The sequence below is a fragment of the Perca fluviatilis genome, chromosome 6, assembly GCF_010015445.1.
Source record: "Perca fluviatilis chromosome 6, GENO_Pfluv_1.0, whole genome shotgun sequence".
Taxonomy (NCBI): Eukaryota; Metazoa; Chordata; class Actinopteri; order Perciformes; family Percidae; genus Perca; species Perca fluviatilis.
The window spans coordinates 11319057-11346543 of record NC_053117.1 but is presented as its reverse complement, the minus strand read 5'-3'; the positions used below and the strand labels follow the sequence as shown (position 1 = coordinate 11346543).

Below are 27487 nucleotides of genomic sequence, written 5' to 3'. Positions count from 1 at the left end.
GCACGTAGCAGGACATTGTAGTTTTAGAGCCTACATTTAATGTAGCCTTGATTTAGGTGGTCATTTACATTTAAAAAGATTGTAAATCTAGTTCTTTGAGTAAATTATAACAAACCACAGTCAACTTTAATCAAATAAAACTATAATAATAGTAGTAATAATAATAAGAATGATGTAATTTCCCACAAAACAGTGGCTAGTGAAAATCAAGTCACTGTCTTGAACTGGAAAACCACTAGCCACAGTGGCTGGTGAGCAAATAAGTTAATGTCAAGCCCTACGTGTATGTAATGAAATGCATATAAAAACTAGCCTGGATGCCAGCCAAACTTAGCCCCGCCCACAACATTTGATGTTGGAAAGTTCGGTCTGGACTTGATCCGTTGTGGAGCAACTATGCTTGAACCAGAGCTGTTCGGACGAATTGTTGTGGCAGTTGCTGAGGCGTCGCGTCGCTCGAGCAAACCCCCTTTGTGCCTTCCCTTCAGCAACCCCCGGCCCTACTGTGCCCTCTTCTGCCTTACGGACAAACACTAGTTGCCCGTCAGCGGGGTGGATGTTTTGACCTATACTAAAAGGAGTTGCTTTCTGACGCTTTCCTGATTAATTAGTTTTTATAGACACACATGCCCTCCGTTAAGGAGAGACCCTCACCCGGATCAGGGAACCCAGGACGAGGCAAGAGGCTAGACACACAACCCTAGACGTCCCCAATCCCACGGACTCTTATCCCCCTGTGTATGAAAAGCACTGCCCGGAGGGGATCTTTACAACCAATGATTTTTCTTTAGTACTCACGGTCTGTAGCCGTTCCTCCCAGGGTCACCGGAGGTCCCTTCCTTCTTAAGAACGCCCGCTTGCCGTCCTTGGTCGCTGGACTGAGAGAGGCGGTGCTCAGAGGCTCTGACCGGGCCGTGCGGGTAGGGAATTGTACTCCCACTAGGAGCTGACAGGAGGTCTGCGAGTGCAAGTCGATCCCCGCCGGCCGCAACTGGCCACGGACGGTTGAAGAGGAGTCTGACCTGACCCCCCCGTGAGAGAAAACCCTCCCAGCTTGGCAGCGGGTACAATGAACCTCAAAGAAAATACAGCACTGGCAAAGGTTTGGTCCGCTAGCCCAAAGCCGGGCTCAGGTAGTTTTTATTATCTTGTGACAAAAGCAGAAATTAAAAGCAAGTGGTCCTTTACAAAATAGAAATAAGGCCTCTGCTTTAACAGAGGAATTTAAAGCCGCTTCTCTTTTCCTATTCTTTTTTTTTTCTCCCACACTCAGTGAGTGCAGGAAATCCCCTCTCTGGCTGTGAGAGGCACATAAATCTTTCCCAACGCAGCAGATAGCGCCTGAAGCAAAAGAAGCAAACTTTAAGGCTTCTACTTAACAGAGGTATTCAAAGCCGCATCTCAGAGATAGTATTTCTTTTTTTTTTATAAAAAGGGGGCTAGCTACTCGGCAAAACACTCATATTTATACACGAAAAACCATTTACTCCTCCCAAAGTTATAAAGGGGGATGTACTTTATGTATTTTTGGTAACGCTTTAGATTACAACCCGGAAATTAATGCGTAAGTACTCGGAAATTACAGCGTACTTTTCGGTAATTATAGTGTACTTATATAGTAAGTACGTGTAATTATAAGGGAACAATTTATAATATTTGGGTAATAAAGGGTAAAGGTATGGCGTAAGTACACCGAATTTACAGCGTACCACAGCGTACCTTTCAGTAATTATAGTGTACTTATAAAGTATGTACAGCGTACCTTTCAGTAATTATAGTGTACTTATAAAGTATGTATATGTAATTATCAGGGAACAATTTATAATATTTGGGTAATATAGGGGTAACAACCAGGAAAAGTACGGTGTAAGTACACCGAATTTACAGCGTACCTTTCAGTAATTATAGTGTACTTATAAAGTATGTATATGTAATTATCAGGGAACAATTTATAATATTTGGGGAATAAAAACCAGGAAAAATATATATAATATGCAATATTTCATATCTAAGGGCTAACTATTTTAATATTACATGGTATGTAGGCTATGACATATGCTAAAAAATATAGGGCTAAATGATTTATACAGTAATTCATAACTTAGTGGTAACTATTCAAATGTTAGGCCTATGTGATATAGCCTATACATGCAAAACAACAATCTTATGTTTTTAAGAGCAATAGCGAGAACACACATTCACTGAATTTGCTCTATCACACTTGTCTCCATATAGCTGGTGTGTGGTGATGGCACTGGTGTCGTTGTACCATGGCTGCTTTCACATCATCCGAGTGGTTTCTGCAAACTGTTGATTCAGAAGAGACCTCTGAAATGGTTGTAAAGTGTGCTGGGTCTTCATTCAATCATAAACCACATACCTTTTTGTATTAATGTATTAAAACATATTTAGTACCACGGGGTACATATTCATTTCATAATGCATAATAGATATTACTGAACAACAAAACTTGAAATTCAGGGGAATGAGTGTCTGCTATGGTTTTATTTAAATTTTCAATAGCTTACCTTAAGAAAGTAAGAGTACAGGATTTGTTGGGTCATCAAGCAATATTAAAAATAGACAACTATGCTGAAAACAAGGCAAACAAAACTATAAATATTTTCTGCAGTTACAGTATAAATATACCATTGTTTTTTGTTGTTACAGTGTAAGTCAAACTTGTTACCCCCTTGTTTCACGTAGTTACAGGGTAATTACAACATAGCGAGCTGTAAATTAAAGTGGCACTTGTTACCCCTTTGTTTCACGTAGTTACAGCGTAATTACAACATAGCGGGCTGTAAATTAAAGTGGCACTTGTTACCCCTTTGTTTCACGTAGTTACAGGGTAATTACAACATAGCGGGGTGTAAATTAAAGTGGCACTTGTTACCCCTTTGTTTCACGTAGTTACAGCGTAATTACAACATAGCGGGCTGTAAATTAAAGTGGCACTTGTTACCCCCTTGTTTCACGTAGTTACAGGGTAATTACAACATAGCGGGCTGTAAATTAAAGTGGCACTTGTTACCCCTTTGTTTCACGTAGTTACAGGGTAATTACAACATAGCGGGCTGTAAATTAAAGTGGCACTTGTTACCCCTTTGTTTCACGTAGTTACAGGGTAATTACAACATAGCGGGCTGTAAATTAAAGTGGCACTTGTTACCCCCTTGTTACACGTAGTTACAGGGTAATTACAACATAGCGGGCTGTAAATTAAAGTGGCACTTTAATCAAACAAACAACTTCAAAACAGATTGTGAACTTTTCAATTTTAATGATATAGACATAAGTTAACATTTTCCCCCATTTTTTTTTTGCTCTTCCTTTGTTTCTTTCTTTTTTCTTCTTCTTTTTCTTCCCTTTCTCCGAGGAGTCTGATGATGAGGAGCTGGTGGAATCCCACGAGTCTTGCTGTTCTGTATTATATAAAAGAGAAAAAAAAATATTTGCAAATATGTTAAAAACCTACTTTTGCAAACTAGTCCCTTTTTTTGGCCAATCAGAACCAGACCAGTCTAGGACACCTCTCTGGACTCTCTAGATCAATAATTATCGAATTATTGATGTTTTACTTTTGGATGGCTATAACAGGGTCATTTAGAAAAACGGAATGAAACAAATTGCACCCACAACCAGTACTACTTTCAATTTGAGATTATGCAAAATAATCTCTTACCAGAAGTCTAGCATGGCTAAACTAAATGATTCAGTATGGTAATCAAATTTAGATAGGCCAATTAGGTTCAAACCCAATGTACTCAAACCACAACTTAAATATCAAAAACAAAGAAAATTAGAAATATAAAACCAAATTAACCCAAAAACTGAGATCTCTCATTTCATAGAGATAAACAGGGGAATACTAAATCAGTCTTTGTTCAACCCTGTTTCATTAGTTTAAGTGCACTCAAGTTCCTACCACCACCCTTAGCAGGTAAAACTGTCCATCCTGGCTCCTCAGAGAATGGAGTAGGGAAACGACGGGAAAATCCTGTGAGTAGTGGAGATGATGATGGCAAAGATCGAGTGGTGAAGAAGATGGTGATGATGAAACCCAGAAGGCAGTATGACGACAGTGACTTGAGCAGCACAGTTCTGTCTCTAGTAGAGTCTCACCAAAAACAGCCTGCACAAAATAGTAGAATAGTAACTCACTTGTCCATAGTAACAGTTCACTTGTGTTTCTCCTCAAGATACAAAATATTCTTACATACTACACATTTTAACCACATTTCACTTAAACATTTTAGCTTAAACTCAATGTTATTTGTCCATCTTAATTGACTAGCTAGCTTACAGAAAACATAGCAGTCACAACTAAAGGACGGAAAATACATACGTGTCTGTAGTTAAATTAAACACAGCTAAGTTAACATTTTCCTAAATGTACAATGACAACAATTTCAATATTAACCATACCCTTTTATCAGGTTCATCAGGTTAGTAGCTAATTCCGACTGGCTTTAAAACACAAATCAAGCAACAATTCTCAAGGTAAACAACACCGACAGTAGTAATTTGCTGTTAGCTAGCTAGCAGCTAAGATAACTCACCGGAATATTCAATTCCACACCCCGTTTGGGGGCCGGGTCCGCAGCTCCACCGACGTTGTATAACTTCTCTTTCACCCTTTAAAGAATCTCTCCTTGTTTATTGTTGCTAGTTTCCTACTTTAATCAAAGTGGTTAGACCATTTCAACAACACAGGAGCTACCTGCGCGGCGCTACTATTGTGTCCACGTTAACTCTCTCCAGTAGCGGCCGGGGAAGAGTTGAATGACAGGTGTTGAGAACCAATCAGATTGGATAAAATAACATATCTCCAATTCTGATTCGCCAGGGGCCAGCGAGGAGGTCGCGGAAAAAATCTTTAAGAAACCAATTAGAGACCAGCTTCAGGTCACATGCTGGCCGAAAGTTTAAGGACTCACATACACATCCATTTGGCCGGCGTCCCTGCAGCCAAACCGGAGGAAACATATTGAAACATAGAAAATAGTTAACGGATTAAAGCCAGTTTTTATTAAATGCTGAGGCTCTTACTACCAGCCGGCATATCGTATGAGTAAACTATTTTATTTTATTTTTCATTTTTTATTTCATTTTTTTATCATTTTTGTATACATTTATATTTACGCCCCAGCGCCCTCTATTGACAAGCCGCCACTGCAAACATAAGATTGTTGTTTTGCATGTATAGGCTATATCACATAGGCCTAACATTTGAATAGTTACCACTAAGTTATGAATACTGTATAAATCATTTAGCCCTGTATTTTTTTAGCATATGTCATAGCCTACATACCATGTAGCCTAATATTAAAATAGTTATCCCTTAGATATGAAATATTGCATATTATTTATATTTTTCCTGGTTTTTATTCCCCAAATATTATAAATTGTTCCCTGATAATTTCATATACATACTTTAAAGTACACAATAACATTTATAAAAATGTAAGCTGTAAATTCTGTGTACTTATGCCGTTACTTTCCCTGGTTGTTACCCTATATTACCCAAATATTATAAATTGTTCCCTGATAATTACATATACATACTTTATAAGTACACTATAATTACTGAAAGGTACGCTGTACATATTTTATAAGTACACTATAATTACTGAAAGGTACGCTGTGGTACGCTGTAAATTCGGTGTACTTACGCGATACTTTTCCTGGTTGTTACCCCTTTATTACCCAAATATTATAAATTGTTCCCTTATAATTACACGTACTTACTTTATAAGTACACTATAATTACCGAAAAGTACGCTGTAATTTCCGAGTACTTACGCATTAATTTCCGGGTTGTAATCTAAAGCGTTACCGTATTTTTTTGCCCGTGTAAGGTAATGTAGGAAATGCTTCACAGACAAAGTACAGTAAAAGGAAACTTAATATGAGCCACACAGCACGTATACTTATCTCTGTCTGGCTGCTCTCCTCCACTCCTTACAATTTCTCAATGAAAACTTTCTCTGTCATATAATGCCGAAACAGATCAGTTTGTAAGCAAAACAGATTAATATGTAAGCAAGATATATATGTTATTCTTTGGGGGCGGGGGGGGGGTTTCAACACACACACACTCTAAGCAATGATGTAGTTTGCTTTTCAAAACATCTATTTAAGTGATTATATAGTTAATACTAACAACGTTATATATGTTGTAAAGCAAGGGATGATATGGATTCTGCTATTTCTTTGTTTTGGGGTTTTCGTTCCGACCCTCCGGTCAACAGAATCAAATTGGCAGGGCGGGCTTTATACGATGATGGACAGATGATCAACAGTAATGGAATCAACCACATCACCAAAGAGTGCTTGGGTTGAATTCCTTTACAACAAAGGTGGCTGCCGCTGGAGAATTGAGATGTGTAGATTCCGCCATCGCGTCTGTTATAGAAGATATCGACAGCGCGTTCATTTTAAAATCCTCATCCGGCCCGTCTCAGCTCGACTCAAACCAGCTGATGGTGTCGCTGTGACTCAGCTGTTTAAGTCGCAGTGGAGAGACTTCACCTGTAAGAGACTTCACCTGTTTCAACAGCCAATAGATAAAGTCAGCTATAAACTATAGAAATAAAATGATCAATAATCCATTTTATTTCTACGTTACCAGCTGTACTAAATGGCAGAGTTTTAGACCGAGCCTTTTTTTGGTCCAATTCAGGCACTGATTAATTCCTATTGATTTTACCCATTTCTTTACAATCAAGGCAGGATACATTTCTCAACTGGTTCAATAATGGCCTAAATACTTTAAAGATCTCTTTTCATTTGATGACTGCTTTGCATCCTTCAACCAGTGGCTAACCAATTTGGCCTACCAAAAGCCTTTTTATACTTTCTTTATCTTTAGGTTAGGCATTATTATGCAGTGCCAGACACCATCTCTCCTAGTAAGCCCACCTGTAAATGGTAATGATACTTAACAATCTCCTAATCTATTCAATAAAGGAGTTGGATCCCCTCTGTGTACATCTGCGGGGTAGGGTTTAAAGTGGGATTTGGCAAGTGGGGGAATCCTAAAATCCGGGGGGAATGCACCAAATTAATCAGAGCACACTGGGCCAAATTTATTTCTAATAAGACCGGTTGCAATGCTGACAAACAACATAGCATTAAAAAGGGTTCTTCTTTTTAGTCCGGCATAGTGCTCACTCCACATAAAACGCAACATTACATTACTTCCAGCTAACTTCACAGAGAACACTGACGGCAAAAAAGCATCACTGATCTGTTTTAAACAAATATTCTCTGGTCTAGCTCAGCTACAAACACAATAACAACAAATCCGTCAGCATGTTAGCGTTTCGTTCCCTACTGAGCCCGCTGTAAGTAACTGTAAGTGTACCGACTAGTAGCTTACTGGTACACTTAATGGAACTGAGACATTATTAATGAAATTCTGACAAAATTAATAAAGATCTCTTCTATGTTTGCATAGAACCTGTGACATCTTCTCCAACCCTCCCCCTGTCTATCCATGAGCCGGTGCGTTGTACCTGCTCCATGCAGGGGACAGGCTTCTCTTGCCCCAGTGGGGTGGGAGGACGGCCCCCTCTCATGAAGGTGGTGACAGGTGACATCGTGGTGGACATCACAGGCAGGAATGTCTCTGAGTACCTGCTTTTCACATCAGACAGGCTGCGCCTGCACAGGTAGGAGCTGTAGGAGCATGTCATATTTTTTTTTATTTCAGTGTCATACTATAAATAGAATCGGCCATGAACATGTTTTTACAGTATTTTACAGTTGCTTTTGCTCTGTTTCATGACAGATTTCCAGTGTACAAATCTAATATCACAAAATGAAAATTGCGCCCTCAAAACCTTGCATTTTACAAGTAAAAGGTCATCCTCAATTAATGCAGTCAAACAGAAATACATGTTTCTTAAAACAGGCTCTGCAGTGATCATTTCCTTGAGATTATACAAATATTTATGCCGAAGTCAGTATTTGAAATAATTTAGAAAAATAATTCTAATTGAAAACTTACATTTTAGTTGTTTAATATGTTGTATGTTGTATTACTGTAATGATGAGATACAGTTTGATTTTACTCTACAGAAAATACTACATTTATACCACACAATAATTTTTTTTTATTTCATTACATCACTTTATTTTTTATCTAACACAAAGTTTGTATTTTTATTCAACATGTAAGTTTAGACATCTGAAACAGTGATCAATGACTGGGCTGAGTGTCAAAACTGAGTACCCACCCTCTATCTTTCAGCAGTGAAAACACTGCACTCAATTTAATTCAATTTCTTTCTTTTTTTTTGTGTCAAATCATAACAGAAGTTATCTCAGGACGCCTTCTAGATAGAGTAGGTCTAGACCACACTCCCACAGAGATCAAACAATTCCGCCAAGAGCAAATGCATTTAGTGTGGCGGCGAGGAAAAGCTTCCTTTTAACAGGCAGAAACCTTGAACAGAACCTGGCTCTAGGTGGGCGGCCATCTGCTGCAACCAGTTGGGGAGAGAGAGATAGGTGCACAGTAATTATTAACTATAATAATTTTAGAAATAGGACTAATAGTAATTATAGGAGTCAGTATAATAGAATGGCATGATTACCAGTAGCAATTATAATAACAGTAAAGATAATGGAACTATGATTAATGATAATAATAATAATAGCAGTAGCAGTGGGCGTCGAGCAGGACCATGGCAGCAGCTGCAGCCACAATCAAGGTGAGAAAGCAAAAAGATTTTGGGGAAGAAGCTAAGTCAGTAACATGCATTAATGGGACATGAATGCATACATATGGAGAGAGAGAGGAGGAAAGAGGAGCTCATTAGGAAGTCCCCTGGCGGTCTTAACCTATAGCAGCATAAGTAAGGGCTGGTCTAAGGAAAACCTGAGCCAGCTTACAAAGGGTTGGTAGATTGAATCTGACGTCCATAAAGAGAAGCAGAGATGAGAAGGGGTGCTGTGTCTTTGTGAGACAGGCCTCATTTTTGCAATGTTTTATGCAGGTGGAGAAAGGCAGTCCTGAAGTTTGTTTCATGCACGTTAAAGTCTGAGATTCCTTGCAGTGGTGCTGAAACCCAAGACAATGCCAGGATGCTCATAATAGCGCATATTTCCCCAAATGTTGGACTATTCCTTTAACTCTGCACTGTAACTCTATTTTGACTATTTTTTTTTCTTCTATTTTGTACCCTGACTTTGTTCTCAAAAGATATGGTGGTTTAACAGTGGGGAACATCCAGAAATCAATCCCAGCATCCTTTGGGAGAAAGATACCTACAATCGTTCGCAAGATAGCAGTTCGTAGATTAGCTCAGGTAAGACGGGCACTCTGAACATACAAAAGAAGTGCACAAATACAGTATTAACAACCACTGACAGAGCAACCGCTTGTCTCCAGGTTCTATACAACAACAAAGGTTACCACAGCATGCCGACTTATCTGAATGTCCTCAACAACGCCATCCTACGTGCCAACCTGCCTGCATCCAAGGGCAACCCTGCTGCCTATGGTAATTACATAAGAGTACATTTTAATTTGAAGATATGGATGTGTCTCCCTGGTTCATGTCAAATAATTGACAGTGTTGTTTAATAAAGTTGTAGTATTGGATTGGACCAGCTCCTGCTTTTGGTTATTATCATCTACACAAACTACGTTGTTGTGTTATGTGTATGTATTTTGCAGGCTTCACACTGACAAACCACCCAATGAATCGAACCAGTGCCAGCCTCTCTTTGGACTACCTGTAAGTTGCTCAAAAGAATTGATATTTAGTGCCTCAAAGAATAACTTGAAGGTGCAATATGTAATACTGACAGCTAGTGTTTAAAATATATACTGCAGTATAAATTCAAAATACTGGAGAGAGTCGTCTGCCCCACCCCCTCCTCCGCAGATTCGAAGTTCACGGAGGTTGCCAGGCTGAGACCACAGCATCCACAACAATGTTGCTAGACGCTTGTCTTACTTAGCCAGGCATTACTTCACAGCACAGCGGAGTAGCTAACGTTCGATGCTGGCTATATGCCAGTCAAAGTCATAAAAGCCTGTGCTCACACGGAGCTCTGTACCCAACTGACAGGCACACTTTTTCGGCTTAGAATTACAGTAGTAACCGCTAAAAACACAACAACCTCGCTGTCCTCTCCACTCGACGGACAGACACACTTCCTCGGCTTAGAATTATGGTAGGAACCGCTAAAAATAACACTACCTTGCTATCCTCTCCACCTGACTGAACACACTTTATAGACCCTTTGCACGTGACGTCACACTCTACTCCCGCGAATTATGAACGCCATGACGGAAGGCGGAAGAGCTATTCTGTAGAGGGACGGCAAGTCAAACGAGAACGTGTTCGCTGCTTATATAGACCCTGTCGGTACACGATCCGTTCTGCCTGCACGATCCGTTCTGCACATGCGCAAGATATTACTGTTTACGACCTGCACGATCTGTTCCACGCTAGCCTATGGCTAGCCTACATCGGGAAGCTAACGTTAGTTTAGCTAACAGCTATTTCGGCTAACCGCTAGCTGACAGCTAGATTCAGTCTAAAATGACGTTAAGTCAAACTTAATGGGAAAAGCAGACTACAGCTAAATTAAGACTTGAGAGTAATAACAATAAAGACAAGTATTGAGTGATTGTATTTTAAATGAGCACAAGTAAAGTAGAACTGACGTAACAGCTGTTATATATGTTAACGTTTATTTTTAAGTTTTATTTTGAGGGTCTTTTAAAGTTATTACATGCTGTCTCAGCTAGCGGTTAGCCGAATTAGCTGTTAGCTAAACTAATGTTAGCTTGGCTATCGACCGGAAGCGTAACTAACGTTAGCTTGGCTGTCGACCAGAAGCGGGAACAGATCGTGCAGTGTCGTAAATCCTCGTACAACAGCGCATGCGCGAACATTTTGCGCATGTGCAGAATGGATCGCGCATGTGTAGAACGGATCGTGCAGGCAGAACAAATCGTGTTAGAATCACGGCAACAATTGCTGAGCACACTGCAAACTCACGGTCCCGATTTACAGCCCCCCTCTCTTGGCTTAAAATAACTCACTGTTGTTAGAAACATGGCGTTTTTTTTTAGGTTTAGTAGAATCTATTTTCGTTGATCCTGTTCGTTTGTTTGCTGCTTTCATGGCTGTACAGTACGTTACAGCTTTAGCGCGCTGGGTTTACGTTTTTACAGGTATATCTTGTAACCCAGCCTGGCTGTCAAACTGGGCAGTTGATACCAACACACAGGCCAAAACACAAACGGAATTTCAAAAGGAGAAAATACTGGCATTAGCATTGTTGTCAGAAAAGATAGTATTTCAACTTAGCATGTTTCCTTAATATCTGATGATGCATTGGGTTCATTTTTGGATTTATTACAGGAAATATATTACATATTGGACCTTTAAAGGGCGTTATTACCACTTTGAGCTTATTTTGTAGTTGTGATAATCATTACTATTAATTAGGGTGACCAGATTTCCCGGAACTAAAACCGGGACACTTTGCGCGTGACCATAGTGCTCATGTACGCACACGCTTTTTAACGTGAACATGTGCCAGCCCAGGTCAGACATAGACACACAGACAGATTATACACAATTTTGCCAACAGCACACGTAGGCCTACTGCTCACAACATAATGGGGTATCTCAGTTAATATTCATGAATGTTCTTGGTATGTAACCTACATATCTAAGAAATAATATTAAAAGACATTGCGTGAGTTTCGTGGGGGACCAACTTTATTTTTTAAAGCATTCTTTTGGAAAATGCACCCACTGAACAGTTCCAAACGAATTATTTGGAACTGCTGCCACAGGCTTGAACTAAAGTTATGGTAACACTTTACGGGAAGGGTACAAAAATTATGAATTAATGCATGAATTAATTCATGATTTGTGCATTACTTAATTCCTTTATATCTTATCAATCATCAGGAATTGACATGAGTTCAATAACCTTTTTTTTGCCTTACATCACTTTGATTATTTGGAATGGTTTTGTAAAGGGGTGCAACAGATCACAAAACTCACAGTTGTGTCGGATCGGATCACGGTTATGAGTCACAAATCGGATACATTTTCAGATCAGCACAAAAAAAGGGGGGGATTTAAATGATTTATTAAAAATGTAATAATCACTTCTAACAATAACTTATTTCACCAGTAAATTGCTGTTAAACGACAAAAACGGATGAGAAAAGGGTATTTTACAATAACTATGAATGCACCACGAGTTTTACCAGTTTTAAGTAAACGCAACCTTAATTCACGTCTGTGTTGTTTTTCCGACAACAGCAGTTACCAAGTGCTAGCTAGTATGTGTCTTTTAGCTCATAGCTTTAGCGCCAGACTGTTGTAAGTCCCGCTGTTGGAATCCTCTACACTTTTACACCATTTAACCGGGACAATTTCATAGTGGTTGGTGTAAACCGGGACATTTTAGCGGGACTCGGGACAAGCAACTTAAAACCGGGACGTCTGGTCACCTTACTATTAGTACAATAGTACATTCTCTCTCTCTTTCTGCTCCCCTGTATCTCCAGGCTCCAGGGAACAGACGTGGTGATTGCCATCTTCATTATTGTAGCCATGTCCTTTGTGCCAGCCAGCTTTGTGGTTTTCTTGGTTGCAGAGAAATCCACGAAGGCCAAACACCTACAGTTTGTCAGCGGCTGTGACCCTGTCATCTACTGGCTGGCTAATTACATATGGGACATGGTGAGGAGGATACACTTTTTCACTGATGCTATCGATAAAGGGCTGGGGTTGTAAAGATGAAATACTGCAATGTTCTGAACATGTTCTTTCCTCTCATCATCATTTCTCTGCAGCTGAACTACCTGGTACCTGCCACATGCTGTGTTATTATTCTGTTTGTGTTTGACCTGCCGGCCTACACCTCCCCAACTAACTTCCCTGCTGTCCTCTCGCTCTTTCTTCTCTACGGGTGAGACATCTGACTCTACACACACACACACACACACTTTGGTTAAGTTCACCAAAATTACAAAAAGCTAAATTAGGTTTTGGTGCTTACAGCATTTTACATTTAACACAGAGTAGACTAACATCAGGGTAAATAGTTGATAATTTGGCTTTTGAGAGTTGACCAGTTTAATAACGGATCTCCATGTATCTTCTTATAAAGAGAAGCCCTGTGGCCTCATGTATAAAAAAACTGCGCACCTTTCATACCAGAAACGGCGTACGGCCAAAACTTGAAAAGTACCTACGCACAGAAATATTCACATGTATAAAACCAGGCATACACCATGTCCTGTGCACCTTTCCTTTATACATCACAATCAACGTGAAATTGAGCGCACATGAACGAGCGACCGACCCTGCCTTGCCTCCTCTAATAAATTAATATGGAAATTATTATAAATGCGCCCCTAACGTCATTCTTTGTCCAATCACAATGGATTATCCCACTGCAGACGGAAAAAAAATTCACAGAATGTGAGGTTGAGGTGCTGATCGCGGAGGTGGAGGCGAGAAATTTTTTTTTCTGTTTGGAGGTTAGTCATTTTGGATAAGCAATAAAAGAAAATGCCCAGAGTGGCAAATGGTGACCCAGCGGTGAACCATGGCAGAGATAAAAAAAAAAAAAAGGTCTAATGTCAGGTTGCCCAAATAAGTCCCTTAAGACTCTCTAGCTGATCCAGAATGCTGCAGTGCTTGTTCTGACAAGAACTAAGAAAAGAGGTCATATTTCTCCTGTATTAGCTTCTCTGCATTGGCTTCCTGTAAAATCCAGCCTTGAATTTAAAATCCTTCTCCTGACCTACAAAGTTCTAAATGGTCAAGCACCATCATATATTGAAGAGCTCATAGTACCTTATTGTCTCACTAGAGCACTGCGCTCCCAGAATGCAGAGTTACTTGTGGTTCCTAGAGTCTCTAAAAGTAGAATTGGAGCCAGAGCCTTCAACTACCAGGCTCCTCTCCTGTGGAACTAGCTTCCGGTCTGGGTTCGGGAGGCAGACACCGTCACCACATTTAAGAGTAAACTTAAAACTCTCCTCTTTGATAAAGCTTATAGTTAGGGAGTGAGGAGTTGCAGCGTCCGCCTAGCCTGGCCCAGCTGCTTCTCTTCATAGCTGTCAGATTCACCTACCAACCCTTACAGAAATGGCTCAGGTTTGCCTTGCACCAGCTCTTAATTATGCTGTTATATTTTTAGACTGCCGGGGGACTTCCTTTGACACACTGAGCCCCTCTCTCCTTTCTTTCCCTCTGTGTGCATCTATGTCCCAGAAATGTTTGTTACCAACTTAGCTCTGGGGAGCTTATTCCCCGGAGTCCTTATGTTTTTTTTCGCCCAGAAGTTTTCCTTGGATCAGGGTGGCACCTAAATCATGTTTGCAGCTGTTGCCGTGGCCCTGGTCTGCACCCTGCTATGCTCTGCTACGTCCTGCCCCGTCCTGCAGTGCCCTGCTATGCCCTGCAGTGCCCTGCTACGTCCAGCTACATCCAGCTACGCCCTGCTACGTCCTGCTATGCCCTGCATCCCAAACCAGCTCAATGGGGTTTAAGTCTGGTGACTGTGCTGGCCACTCCATGTTTTTAAGCTTACCATCTTGTTCTTTTTTCCTAAGGTAGTTTGGGCATAGCTTGGATTTATGTTTTGGGTCATTATCTTGCTGTAGGATGAACCCCTGACCAACTAGGCACATACCAAAGGGTACTGCATGGCGCTGCAAAATGCTGTGGTAGCCGTTTTGGTTCAGGGTGCCTTTCACTCTGTACAAATCACCGACCCTGGATCCAGCAAAACAGCCCCAGACCATCACGCTTCCTCCTCAATGTTTGACAGTTTATGTCACACACTGAGGAACCATCCTTTCGCCTACTCGACGGCGTACAAAAATCCTGCGTGATGAACCGAAGATTTGAAGATTTTGATTCATCAGTCCATAGCACCTTCTTCCAGTCTTCATTAGTCCATTGACGATGTTTCTTGGCCCAGGCAAGCCTCTTTTTCTTATTCTGACGTCTTAGCAATGGCTTTCTTGCTGCAACTCGACCTATGAAACCTGTAGCTCGAAGTCTTCTCTTTACAGTTGAAACTGAGACTTGCTTATTACGACCACTATTAATCTGTGCTTGAAACTGTTGTCCTGTGAGCTGCCTATCACGCAAGCTGTTGACTCTCAGAAACTTGTCTTCTGATTCTGTTGTGGCTTTGGGTCTGCCAGACCTCTTCCTGTCAGAGTTTCCCCCAGTTTCTAAGTGCCTTTTGATGGTGAAGAATACTGTACTCACTGACACCTTGACTTTCTTCGCAATTTCTCTGTAGGAAAGACCAACATTCTTAAGTGTTATGATGGTCTGTCTCTCTTCCATTGTTAATTGCCTTTTTCCCGCTATTTTTATAGCAACACACTACTTTCTGCAGGAAAATACTGTTCAAATAATGCTCACAAGGGTATGGTACCACAGTGTGTTCCAACAATACTTTTATACAAACAGAGGGGGTTGTAAGTAATCCAGACAAGTTGGAACATCTGTAGGAATTGGTAGCACCAACTTTCAAAGCTTGATCAACCTCCATTGCTGCAGAACAGCTTTACATTGTTAACCCATTTCTTGTTCCCTGAAAACATACTGAAATGTCCTCTCTCTGGGGTGAATACACAAAGATTGTGCCCGCTAATAGTACCATGAATTACATATCAATTCCAACCCCTATCTGCCCTGATTCACAAAAGATATTGAGCTAATTATATTACAATGCAAAGATGCATTTGGCATCTGATTGCAATTATCCTTATCATATTATCTACGGGGACTGACCCACTGGGACAGTTGACGTGGATATCACTTTAAGACACACAACTATGTAGCCCATGCCCGTCCATTAAAGGCCCAGGTGTGCATGGGTTCACTGATTTAATGGAAGGCCTACTGCAGTCTTCTTCACAATAAAACATCTTTGGTGATACATCACGCGAGTCATTTGGCCAATCACAATCAAGATAACGGCAGCGTCTTCTTTGAAAAGCCCTTGGCTGCAGCTTTCCCGCGGATGAATTTAACTTTTCACGCTACCACTACCAGGCAGAGGCCGTTTATGGAGAAATTCTCTGGCGCTACTTCAATGGACACTGACATTAATTTTGAGGTAAGTGCTGTTATCTGCCAATAATATAATTGTTTTCTCTAACGTTATTGTTAACATGTTTAACGTTAACGTCATAATGGAAAGCAAGCTTGTCGGCTAGTTGGTTTGTCAGCTAACGTAAGATCAGTGAATTGTGTTGTTAACCTACAATGTTATAATTGTTTTCTCTAACGTTGTTAACATGTTTAACGTTAACGTTATAATGGAAAGCAAGCTTGTCAGCTAGTCGGCTCGTCAGCTAACGTAAGATCAGCAAATTGTGTTGTTAGCCTACAATGTTAGTTCAATGTGAAGAATTTTGGCAATACTGCATACTGCATTAGTATTGTTATCTGATTTTTAATGTATATCTTGTCGTAAGATATGAGCGAAATGAAAACGAACACGTAATGAAACAAGACCCATTTGGTGTCTGGTTTAACGTTGATGATCGAAACACCTGCTCTGGCGGATCATTTAACGTTGACTAATGCAGTCGGAGTTAGCCTTAACAAATGTTTATGATCATGAAAAAGGAGCCCTGATCCAGCAGATAATATATTGACAATTGTTTTCCAGAATGAGCGAGCTTAAAGAGGAGGATTCTATTTATATAGCACAGCTTGACTCAGGGCTGAGGTGCAAATGGAGCTGAGCCTGGCTAAAGATTGAGGTCAAGACCGAGGTGAAAGGTATCACAGTATTTTTTTTTAAATTGACAAAGTGGGGTATTCAAAATGCAGCCTTTGCTCTAAAAAATAAACTATAGCAACAAGGGCTCTCATGCTCTTTCGGCACATTGCCAAACAGAGGTGCACCGTCAGAAAGTGTGCACTGTAATGACTACAGCCTTCCAGTCCCAAGTCAAAGTGCTCCCAAGACGGGGCCTGAAGCCATGAGAGTGCGAGTTAGGGTGCCTGTACCTACATGTCAGCGGGTTGCTAATGCAGAGGTGCGTATTATAGATTAAATATCTTGTAGTTTTCTTTGTCACTAAATCATAACTACTATTTCACTGTTGACAGGTTACTTGACATTTGCCAGTAGGCTATTGTCAGGCTACATAGAAGGCATAGAAGCTACATTACCAGGACGATTTGTAAGTACTGTACAAGGTGTGTTTAGTCAATTGTACTAGAGTTGAACTAGACTCAATAACCCAGTCACAGGGTTATAATGAAAGGCGTCTATTTGCAAAAGTTTTACTTATGAAAATCTAATAATTGTTCTTTGTCTAGACGATGGTTCTCGCTACTTTTGCCGAACATTCACTTCCTTTTACATTTGCACCAGTGATGGTGAAGCTGTTATTTCTCCTTGGATCTGTGATTGCCTACATGCACTATGGTAACCAAAGAAGTGTTAGCTTTTGTACAGAGCTTTGTTATAGAGCCTTTGATTGTTCCAGGAATGACGCAGCTGGGAAAAGACCGGAAGAAGAGGGTGGTTAGGAAGGTGTGGCATGAAGCCACCATAACTGAGCTGCACCTCAGTGTTTATACAGGAGTGCTACGATCCTTAAAGAATATGTCATGGTGTTCCAGGTGAGTTGAACATTGAGTTCTCTGCTTATGGCTGCCATTTCTACTCAGGTGAATGCTACATTTCTCATCAGTTTTTTCAAAATAAGAAAAAATATCACAAATTCTGAGAATTAGATTATGATGACAAAAATTGTACAGGATTCTGTGGTGCCTGGGTCTAGAAAATAAATTCTAGTGATCCCATGTCTAATAATTACTGACATTTTCTTTGACCACGGGGTATTATGCTTTTTCATAGTGAGGTGATCTAAGTGAATCCTTGTATTTAACTTTCGGGAGTCCTGAATTAAAATTGGTATGCATTTCTTGTGTGCGTTTTTGTAAATTGAACCACAATGTTCAATGTATATGTTAATGTTATTTTCTTTATAGGGCAGTCAGACACTTTTTTATAAACTGCATGACAAACAGCTTCAAGTCTTTACCAACTTGCTTGCCTGCTTTGTCAAATCTGAACACCTGAACCCGATGCCCAAAACTCTGGCTACCATGGAATTAGACAACAAACTGTTGCCTGTGAGGGAGATGTACTGTATGTGGGGCGGGAGGATTCAGAGTGGCACATCCACAACACCATGTGAGTACTTTAAATTGTGTACTGCAATTAGAATGATTAATGATTGATTAGGAGCTTCTGCAGAGTTTGTATGATAACAATAGTATAGTAAGTGTTGCTGATCTGTTTCAGCTGTTGAAGCCATTCCTGAAGGAAGTCTCCCGGGCATACATCATGTGTGCCAGATACTTTCAAAAAAAGCTGCCACTGCAGAGCAAGACCCTCCAGTGTTTGTCGGCCATGGACCCAATACTGAGAGGGCACTCTCAAACTGGGTCTGAACTGAGGAAACTCACTGCAATGATGGATCACCTGCTGCCTGATGTTGACACACACCAGATAATTCTCCAGTACAACGTACAACTGCCCAGCTTCCAAGATGGAGATGATGTTGTGAGGTGGTGGGCCTGTGTCGTCGATACTGGAAAATATCCAGGGCTGTGTCAAGCGGTGAAAGCTGCAATGTCAATATTCCATGGCCCATTAGTTGAATCTTCTTTTAATATAATGGGCAACATCATTGACCAGAAAAGTACGAGCATGAACATCACCACATTCAGTGCTATCCAGACTGTCAAATATACTCTACAGAGGACATGGCCCCTTGAAAGGCTTGCCCAGGCCAAAAGAGTAAAAAAATGATTTTCTTTTTTTTACTCCCCACTAGACCAGTGTTAAGGTTGTTTTATGTGTTAATAAATGTTTTGGTTTTTTTACCTGAAGAAAATGTGGTCTTTATTTTCTTCTCAAGGGGGACTGTATAAAATGTGTCACCTTTTTCAGCCCTTCTGAGTTTGCAGATATGCATATTGCTTGCAGGCTCACTCACTGGATCAAGCCCTCTCTCCTCTATTTCTCTCTCCAGCTCAGTGTTTGGCGAGGCTGCCTGCCCAAAGCAGAGATTGTGAATGGGCCTGCCTGCTGAGTTATGGCTACAGACCTGTTCTGGTTATTGTGGAGCCATTATGTCTCTTTACATTGACCACCTGGCTCATAAAAAGAGAAAGATAGGTGCCGGTGGGTTCTTAAAGTACCAGCATAAGGAACGAAAAAGATAGGTATTATAGGGTGCCGGCTATCCTGTGCCTGCCCCTTTTTAAAGTGAATATTCTTACATTTTCATGCAGTTGAACTGTAAACATTTAGGTTGGTTTGGTCAGAAATTCTACTAGCTAGGCCTTTTACTTGAAGTGTGGTTAATGTTTCAAAAGTCATCCATTACTTTTAGCTAAGTCAGTAGGCCACTTTTAGCTATTTTTTTCTACCATTGATTACTTCGCTATATGTTTAAACATATGTGTTGAGCTGTTTTAGCTGATATATTGTTTTAAATATATATTGTGTGATTAGTTAAGCTGCTCCACAATCTTTCCAAGTACCCACTGGCTACAGCAGAGATACCCCTTGCTGGGGAATCACTGCAGGTGTTGTGTCAAAGACTGTTTCCCCATAGATGTGTTTCCTGCTACTTGCACACCTGGGCCTTTTATGCCCGGACATGGGCCATGTAGCGGTGTGTCTTAAAGTGATATCCACGTCAACTGCCCCAGTGGGTCAGTCCCCGTACTTTTAGGAATATGTAACTGTGTGGAGAGAACCAAGGTTACCTTTTAACTGAACATTCTGCTCACTAACATATTTTTGGTGACATAAACACAGCAGTTTTGGATCCAAGATCAAGAAATTGCAATGCAACCACTAGATAGACACATACAGTAGATATAATAAATATGGCTGAAAGGCCTGTGACCATAGTACCTTTATTCTTGGCTAAAGTGGTTAAAGATTAAAAAAAATTATAATAACAGAAAGGGAGAGAAAGAGAATAAAAGAGAGGGAGAACAATATTTGGTAACACTTTACTAGAAGGTATCTACATAAGAGTGACATGATACTGTCATGAACACGACACTGTCATGACACATGAACCGTAACTCTAACCCTAACCCTAACCATAACTTGTCATGACAAAAACCGAATGACACATAAGCGTTATGTCATACGTCAACATTTATGACTTCTTTATAATGTTTATGACATGTTCATGACCGTGTCATGTCACTCTTATGTAGATACCTTCAAGTAAAGTGTAAACAAATATTTAAGGCATCTCTCTTGTTGTTTCTCAAGGAGAAAATTGTGAAAGAAACTCAGCTGCTGACCACACTCCCCACTACTTTGCCTTCATTCTGATGTTTAATGACAAATGAACTCCCTGCATATTAGGGATGCACCGAAATGAAAATTCTTGGCCGAAACCGAAAAAGAGGAAACGAAAACCGAAACACCGAAAGAAATTATGCCAATTATTAGTAACATTGCATTTATGGTTATGACTGTGTACTAACTTTACTAAAATCAAGGCATTGCAATTTTATAAATTAATATTAAATTTTAATTAAAAAAATATCTAGCAGAAATATGACTACAATCTGATAGTCACATACAGTATATAGTAGCCTAAGAACAGAATAGCTTACCTATTATTGTTATTATTATTATTATTATTATTTGAGGCACTTTCTTGCAGGATTTCACTGAACATATCAGACAACGAGGGTGCATGCCCCTCATCTGGTGCAGAGAGACGAGTCTTTTTTCTGCGCTCTGATCTCCTCCTGCGCTTGGCGCTGCTCTGTGCGCGCTCCGTCTCCACGCGGGTTCTCCGCATCCATCGCGGCCTGGATCATTTCTTGTGCGCCCTGCTTTATTTCCGCATCCAAGTAATGGTCTTTATAACGCGGATCAAGTAAAGCCGCGATGAAGTGCAGAGGATTCGAATAGATCTTACTGAAACGTGTGCTGACAGACTCTAAGAGCGTACTTTTCATTGTTTTCACCCCGTGGTCCGTCGCAACCTCTTTGCTTAGGAGACACTTTGCAGGTGGAACGGGTCAGCTACTGACACACGTGCAGGTCGCGGTTTCTGTTTGCGTCATCACAACATTTTCGGCCGTATTGTTGCGGTGATAAAAGTATTTCGGCCGAAAACCGAAAATGCCCTTTTGGGCCATTTTCGGCCGAATATTTTCGGTGGCCAAATATTCGATGCATCCCTACTGCATATGCAATCTAGCATGCAATTTTTTTCTCTCATGTCTTGAAGTTTTGGACGTCCTCAGTGAATTTGCTCAGGATGAGTGCTCTTCCTTCCAGGTGGTCCATCACTCCCATCATGTACCCAGCATCCTTCTGGTTCGAGGTGCCCAGTACAGCCTATGTGTTCCTCATAGTCATCAACCTCTTCATAGGCATCACTGCAACTGTTGCCACTTTCCTACTCCAGCTCTTTGAACATGATAAGGTCAGTTCGACTCTTACCAAACATATTTTGGGGATTTAAAAAGGAGTAAAGATTAGAGATTTGATGTTTCAGTCAGACTCATCATCTCTGCAATATTTTTTTTTTAAATACATCTAAACATAAAGCCTACTAAATGGATATAGAACATTGTGCAATAGACCTGTTTGCTTTTATACTGCAGCAGTATCAGTCGTGGCCTTTGGATATTTTTTGGATTTTACTATTTTCATCTCCTCCAGGATCTAAAAAAAGTCAACAGTTACCTGAAGTCCTGTTTCCTTATCTTCCCCAACTACAACCTGGGCCATGGCCTGATGGAGATGGCGTACAATGAGTACATCAATGAATACTACGCTAAAATAGGTACACTCATCTCTAAGCTATGGATCCATGAGGATATAGTTGACAAACATTACAGTATGTAGTAGATGTTCGCTACTCCTGATCTAGAGCAATTTCTTGAGTTTGTCTCACCAATCTTGTTTTGAAATATAGCAGTGTAGACAGGTCGACAATTAAAGCATGCACTTGTTATAAGTGAATCAAAATAATTTTAATATGTACCTGTCTGTGATACACAGGTCATTAAAAGAACATAATTTATGTGCTATTTGTCAAGTGCAAACTAGATGACTTTTGTCACTTTAAGAAAAACAAAAACAAAATCATTGAGTGTCATATTTTCACATTTAGTTGCCTTTAATGAAAAACGATTGTATTGTGTTATTTTATATACAGTATTATTATATTCTTATTGTCAACAAATCCCTTGAAAAAAACAAAACCACCAATGTGTCGGTCCCTTAATACTTCCCTGCTCTGTCTGTAACTCTCAGTTTTATCCCCACTGGTTAAAGGCGTAAATCTTTAAAAAGGCTTTACAAATATACATTTACATTTTTTTAAATAGACAGTTTGTCTATGGTGTGTGCTACCTCTTGGAGGAGGACTAAAGTCCAATTTATGCTTCTGCGTTAAATCAACACTGTGGCAATGCGGACCCTACGCCGGACCCTATGCAGTAGCCTGACGTACACCTCTCAAAAAATGTACCTACACGTCGCGCTAATGCAGACCGCAAGAACTGTGATTGGTCCGCTTGGCTGTGGCTTGGTAGTGTTACATTTCCCCCTACTCATTTCCGGGTTCTCCTCTTCCATAAACAACATGAAATGAAGGAGAGGGTTAACTTTTCCTGCTACAGATTTCCGACTGTGGTCAGAAAGCACAGAGGAGACACTTTGTTTCTCCCACTTCATGCTTCTAGAGTTGGTACTCTGTTATTGTTATTGTTCTTTTGCGCATGCGGGTCAGTTCGAAACCGCAAACAGTTCACACTGGAATCTGATATAGGCCACATTTTAAAAGGTAATCTGAGAAAAAAATCGAATCTGAGCAAAGAATCTGAATTAGGCATTAAGACTTGCGGTGTGAACGTAGCTTATGTATGTGTGTGCGCGTGGGTCTGTGTCGTTTCTCAGTGACAAACGACGCAAAATTATACCTTGTTTACCATTGCCTCCTACCACTGTGTCAAATATTGTGAAATTCAAATAAAAAGAGCTGAAAAAAAATAAACTACAGTGTTCGTTTTGAACAGCAATGGAACTCTATGGCACAGAGGAATAAGAAACCAGGCTTTGTAATAACAATACTTGTTAGTTGGATACATTCATTGTTGTTTTGCTTTTTACAAGATTTGTTGACAGTAAAAAATAAACACAATTATTTCCAGCCTTATGCTACTTTTAAATAGAAAAACAGTTGAATCAGATAATGGAACATTTACCCAAGAGTAAACATGTATATATAATACAAGAAAAAAAGAATTTTGGCTGCACGTAATTCAGACAAAGAATTATTTACATTTTTACAAACTTAACACCAGAGGTGGAATGTAACTAAGTACATTTACTCAAGTACTGTACTTAAGTATACATTTATGGAACTTTTACTCTACTTGAGCCTTTTCTTTTCATGCCACTTTCTACTTCTACTCCACTACATTTCAGAGAGAAATATTGTACTTTTTACTCCACTACATTAATCTGACAGCTTTAATTACTAGTTTTGCATTGAGTACGTTTACATTTAATACTTTAACTACTACTACTACTAATTTTCCTTATGATACTTTTATTTAAGTAACATTTCCAATGCAGGACTTTTACTATAACAAAGTATTTTTACAGTATGGTATTTATACTTTTACTGAAGTAAAGGATCTGTATACTTCTTCGACCACTATTTAACACTAGGCGCTGTAGTCTGGTGCTTTGCGTTGCAGTATCAGTCGTGCACTGGATGAATTTTAATCACATGGCTATGCATCACACTGTAAACAACATAGCTGAAAGATATTTTGTGCATTTTACAGCTTCTTGATCATGCAAATGGTTGATTTATTGCAAATTTTCGAAGATAAACATGTACAATGCAAGTTTTTATCCACTTAGTGGGTTTTTAACTAACCCTTTTTACATAATGTGTGTTTTCAGGCCAGTTTGACAAGATGAAGTCTCCATTTGAGTGGGACATTGTGACCCGAGGACTAGTTGCCATGACAATCGAAGGCTTTGTTGGCTTTCTCATTACCATCCTCTGCCAGTACAACTTCCTCAGGAAACCCACGTGAGTGTTGTGTGTTTGAGTGTGTGAGGTGTCAGGTTTTACTGTCACTCCCTCAGAATTAAAGAGTAACCTTAGAGCTACCATTTTACAATTAATACATTATGCTTTACATACTAGGCACAGATACCAGCTTCCCCACCCAAAACAATAAAACATGCAATGCAACCACAAGAAAGTTATGTTTGCAGTTGTATGTTTGACTGATTGATAACTTACTTTATCTCAACTATCTATTCCTCTTACTTTAAGTATTGTCTCTCTCCTAGGGATGCAAACAAATATGAATACAGTATTCCGAAATAAACATTTAAAGCAGTGACTATTTGCCACAAATGTCCAATCACTTCTTCTCAGAGTCCAATCCAAACATACAGACATCATATTAGTGCTACTATCGGCAGATCCCACTCTTCACAGTGATATTAGGATAAAGAAGGGGCTTTTATTATTTTTATTAGATAGTGCAGATAGAGAGGAAATGGGGGAGAGAAAGGGGATGACACCCAACAAAGGGCCGCAGGTTGGATTCGAAACCTGGGTCACTGCCAAGGGTTAAGCCTACATGGGACACACACAATACCAGGTGAGCTAGAGATCGCCCAGATATCAGGATCTCGGATTCAGATCAAATGAGATTTTAAAAAGTGCTTGTCACTTCACATCTTGGCTTATAATTGTCAGATTCAGACATTTTCTTCTGTATCAAAGCTGATAGTTTTCTGTGCAGTGCAAACAGGTACTGCTAGGTTGATTGTTGTCGGTGCAGTACACACATGAACTGCTAGGTTAACCGCAAAAGTAGCAGGACTTTTCATGATGCAAATGTGGCATAAGTTTGATATTTTGGCATTAAGTTAGGCTCATCTGCTATACTGAGATTTGTTTTAGTGCAGCATGAAGCTCAGCTGATTCTTGACAGCTGTTATTTTTACCTTATGATTCACTATTGAAACCTGCCTTCTTCCCTGACATGACAGTAGACATGACAAGAAACTGAAATCAGGTACTGTCTAAAAAGTACATGCAAGTTGACCAAAACACTTCAAACCAACTTAATTTCATCTGGACTTCCTTCCTTTGCATGCAAAACCTCCAGTATTAGAGGGAAATAATGCAATATGGTCTAATGTAATTTGGACTGATATTTCCTAACTGTTACACTGTTACAAAACATTTTTGTTAGGTTGTGTTTATACCTAGCTCGTTTGGACCATTTTTTTTCCAAACCCAGAGCGTTTCATCCCCAGGTTGGATTTGTTCGTTTTGAGCATATAATAACACAGCAATCATACTCAGATGCGGGGCAAAATAAGGGGGCTTAGACTAGCTACCTAGAGAGGGTAGTCTCTAGCTGCCTAGAGAGGGTAGTCTCGGCTCGCCTCCACTCAAACTCTTGAGCAGTTTGTTTGTTGTCAGCATGTAATCGACCCTACAATCTGAAACATCTGGCTTGTGCATTGCCTGATATAACAATAGCTTATGATGATAAATAGGTTAATAAAGATAATCTAATAATTATGCTTAATACTATTGCTGTGCAGCACCCATTAGAGCCTGTCTCCACAACTTAAAACACATCATCATAGGCTTCACCAAAATCAATACATTGATTCTAAAAAGAAAAAAACAATATAAAATGTTCATTTCCCACACGGCAAACTTTTGGGGTGGCAAATCTTCAAATAAAATGGATTAGGGGATTGTTTTCTAGTCTAGATGCTCACTGGAACTGGATATTTTTTATTGGAATAAACATTTGTATGTTTTGTTATCCACAAACACAATGAAAACAATTGGCAATACACACTAGTGATGGGTCGTTCGCGAATGAGTCGGCTCTAAGAGCCGGCTCTTGTAGATGAACGACGGGAGCTGGCTCGCATATCCGAAGAGCCGACTCTATTTTTAAAAATATAGCCTATAGAAATTAAATTATTATGTAATAATGAGTGAATTTTATTTTATTTAAAATAATTGACTAATTCAAAGAACAAAAAAATAATTATATAGGCACACATTAGTTTTGACTGTCTGATCAGCCTCACATTCTGTTCCTGTCAATCATACACAAGGTGTCAACCAATTATACGACATGAGGGAGGGGCCGAGCCATCATACACACACACACACACACACACACACACACACAGTAAAACTCTGAGGAGAGGACAGAGGAGAGGAAAAACAGCTCTGAAAACAAAACAAAAGCAGGAAAATTAGTCGGATGCACAGCAGCATTTGGAATCATCTTAATGATGTAGACAATGTTAAAGCACAGTGTAGAATTTGCCAAAACAAAATCTCATATAAAGCCGGTTCTACGCACAACCTACACCGGCATATGCAAACTGTGCACCCAACTGTGAAGATAGCGGATCTTCGAGAAACTAGCGGTTGCGCTAGTGACGGTGGTGGAGCGACTGGAGCCAGCACCTCACGTGGAGATGTATCCACTCAGTCAAGTAGGCCTAATCCGCGACCAACAGCAACGCAGTCTTCATTTCATTTCATTTAATAATTTAATTAGAATTGTTTTTCACACCTATCATAGTCAAAACATACATTTTTTGAAGAGCCGTTTGTGAGCCAAAAGAGCCGGCTCTTTTCAGTGAGCTGAGTCAAACGAGCCGGCTCACGAAAAAGAGCCGGAATGCCCATCACTAATACACACTGCTGGTTCTCCATAATGAAGAAAATAAATGTCTTCCCGGTAACATTTCTGACCAATGAGAGAACAGCTTGCTCACGCATGGCATTTGTTTACAACTGTTGGACTGCTCTTGAATGTTGCTGTGTGGACACAAACTAACCAAGAGGCAAATGAAACAAGTTTTGACTGTTTTTTTGTGATTGTTGCAATTTTATGTGATGAAATTGCGGGAACTTGCAAAAACTGCGGTTTGATGAAAAAGAGAAAAAAAAGTGATTCCCCCAACACCCTGCTTTTCGATGATGTTCACGTTGCGTAATTACGTCACTTCATAATGTTCCCATGGCAACAGGGGAAAATGGCTGCTCTTGTGTGAAGTAAACGCAACATTTTTCAACTTTCTGCTAAGATATATGTGACTTTTTTGCAACGAAAATGCGAGGATTATGAAATCATGCAAGCCCCGCATATTTTGCGCAGAAATCGTCAATTTATGCGGTGAAAGTGCGGCGTATTTGAAAAAATGCGGCCCCCGCATAAATATGCGGACTTTGGCTGATTATGCATTGAATTATGCGATATAATAGCCACTGCTAATGCTTGCTCTTGAGGGAATTACTGTAATTGTTGGGGTTTTGGAATTTATAGAGTGTGGTCTAGACCTACTCTATCTGTAAAGTGTC

General features: G+C 40.0%; 1 protein-coding gene across 8 annotated transcripts in view; it reads left to right on the top strand.

Moving 5' to 3' along the window:
- The window catches only part of abca2 (ATP-binding cassette, sub-family A (ABC1), member 2), a 280330-nt gene that overhangs the window by 219171 nt on the left and 33672 nt on the right, over positions 1-27487 (top strand). For all 8 annotated transcript variants that reach the window (XM_039804281.1, XM_039804283.1, XM_039804279.1 and 5 more), the window contains 9 exons: positions 7463-7676; positions 9212-9317; positions 9401-9512; positions 9689-9749; positions 12557-12731; positions 12845-12960; positions 21376-21523; positions 21763-21886; positions 24022-24154. In XM_039804281.1, the coding sequence (XP_039660215.1) occupies positions 7463-7676; positions 9212-9317; positions 9401-9512; positions 9689-9749; positions 12557-12731; positions 12845-12960; positions 21376-21523; positions 21763-21886; positions 24022-24154 (1189 nt within the window). The remainder of the gene's footprint in view (positions 1-7462; positions 7677-9211; positions 9318-9400; positions 9513-9688; positions 9750-12556; positions 12732-12844; positions 12961-21375; positions 21524-21762; positions 21887-24021; positions 24155-27487) is intronic.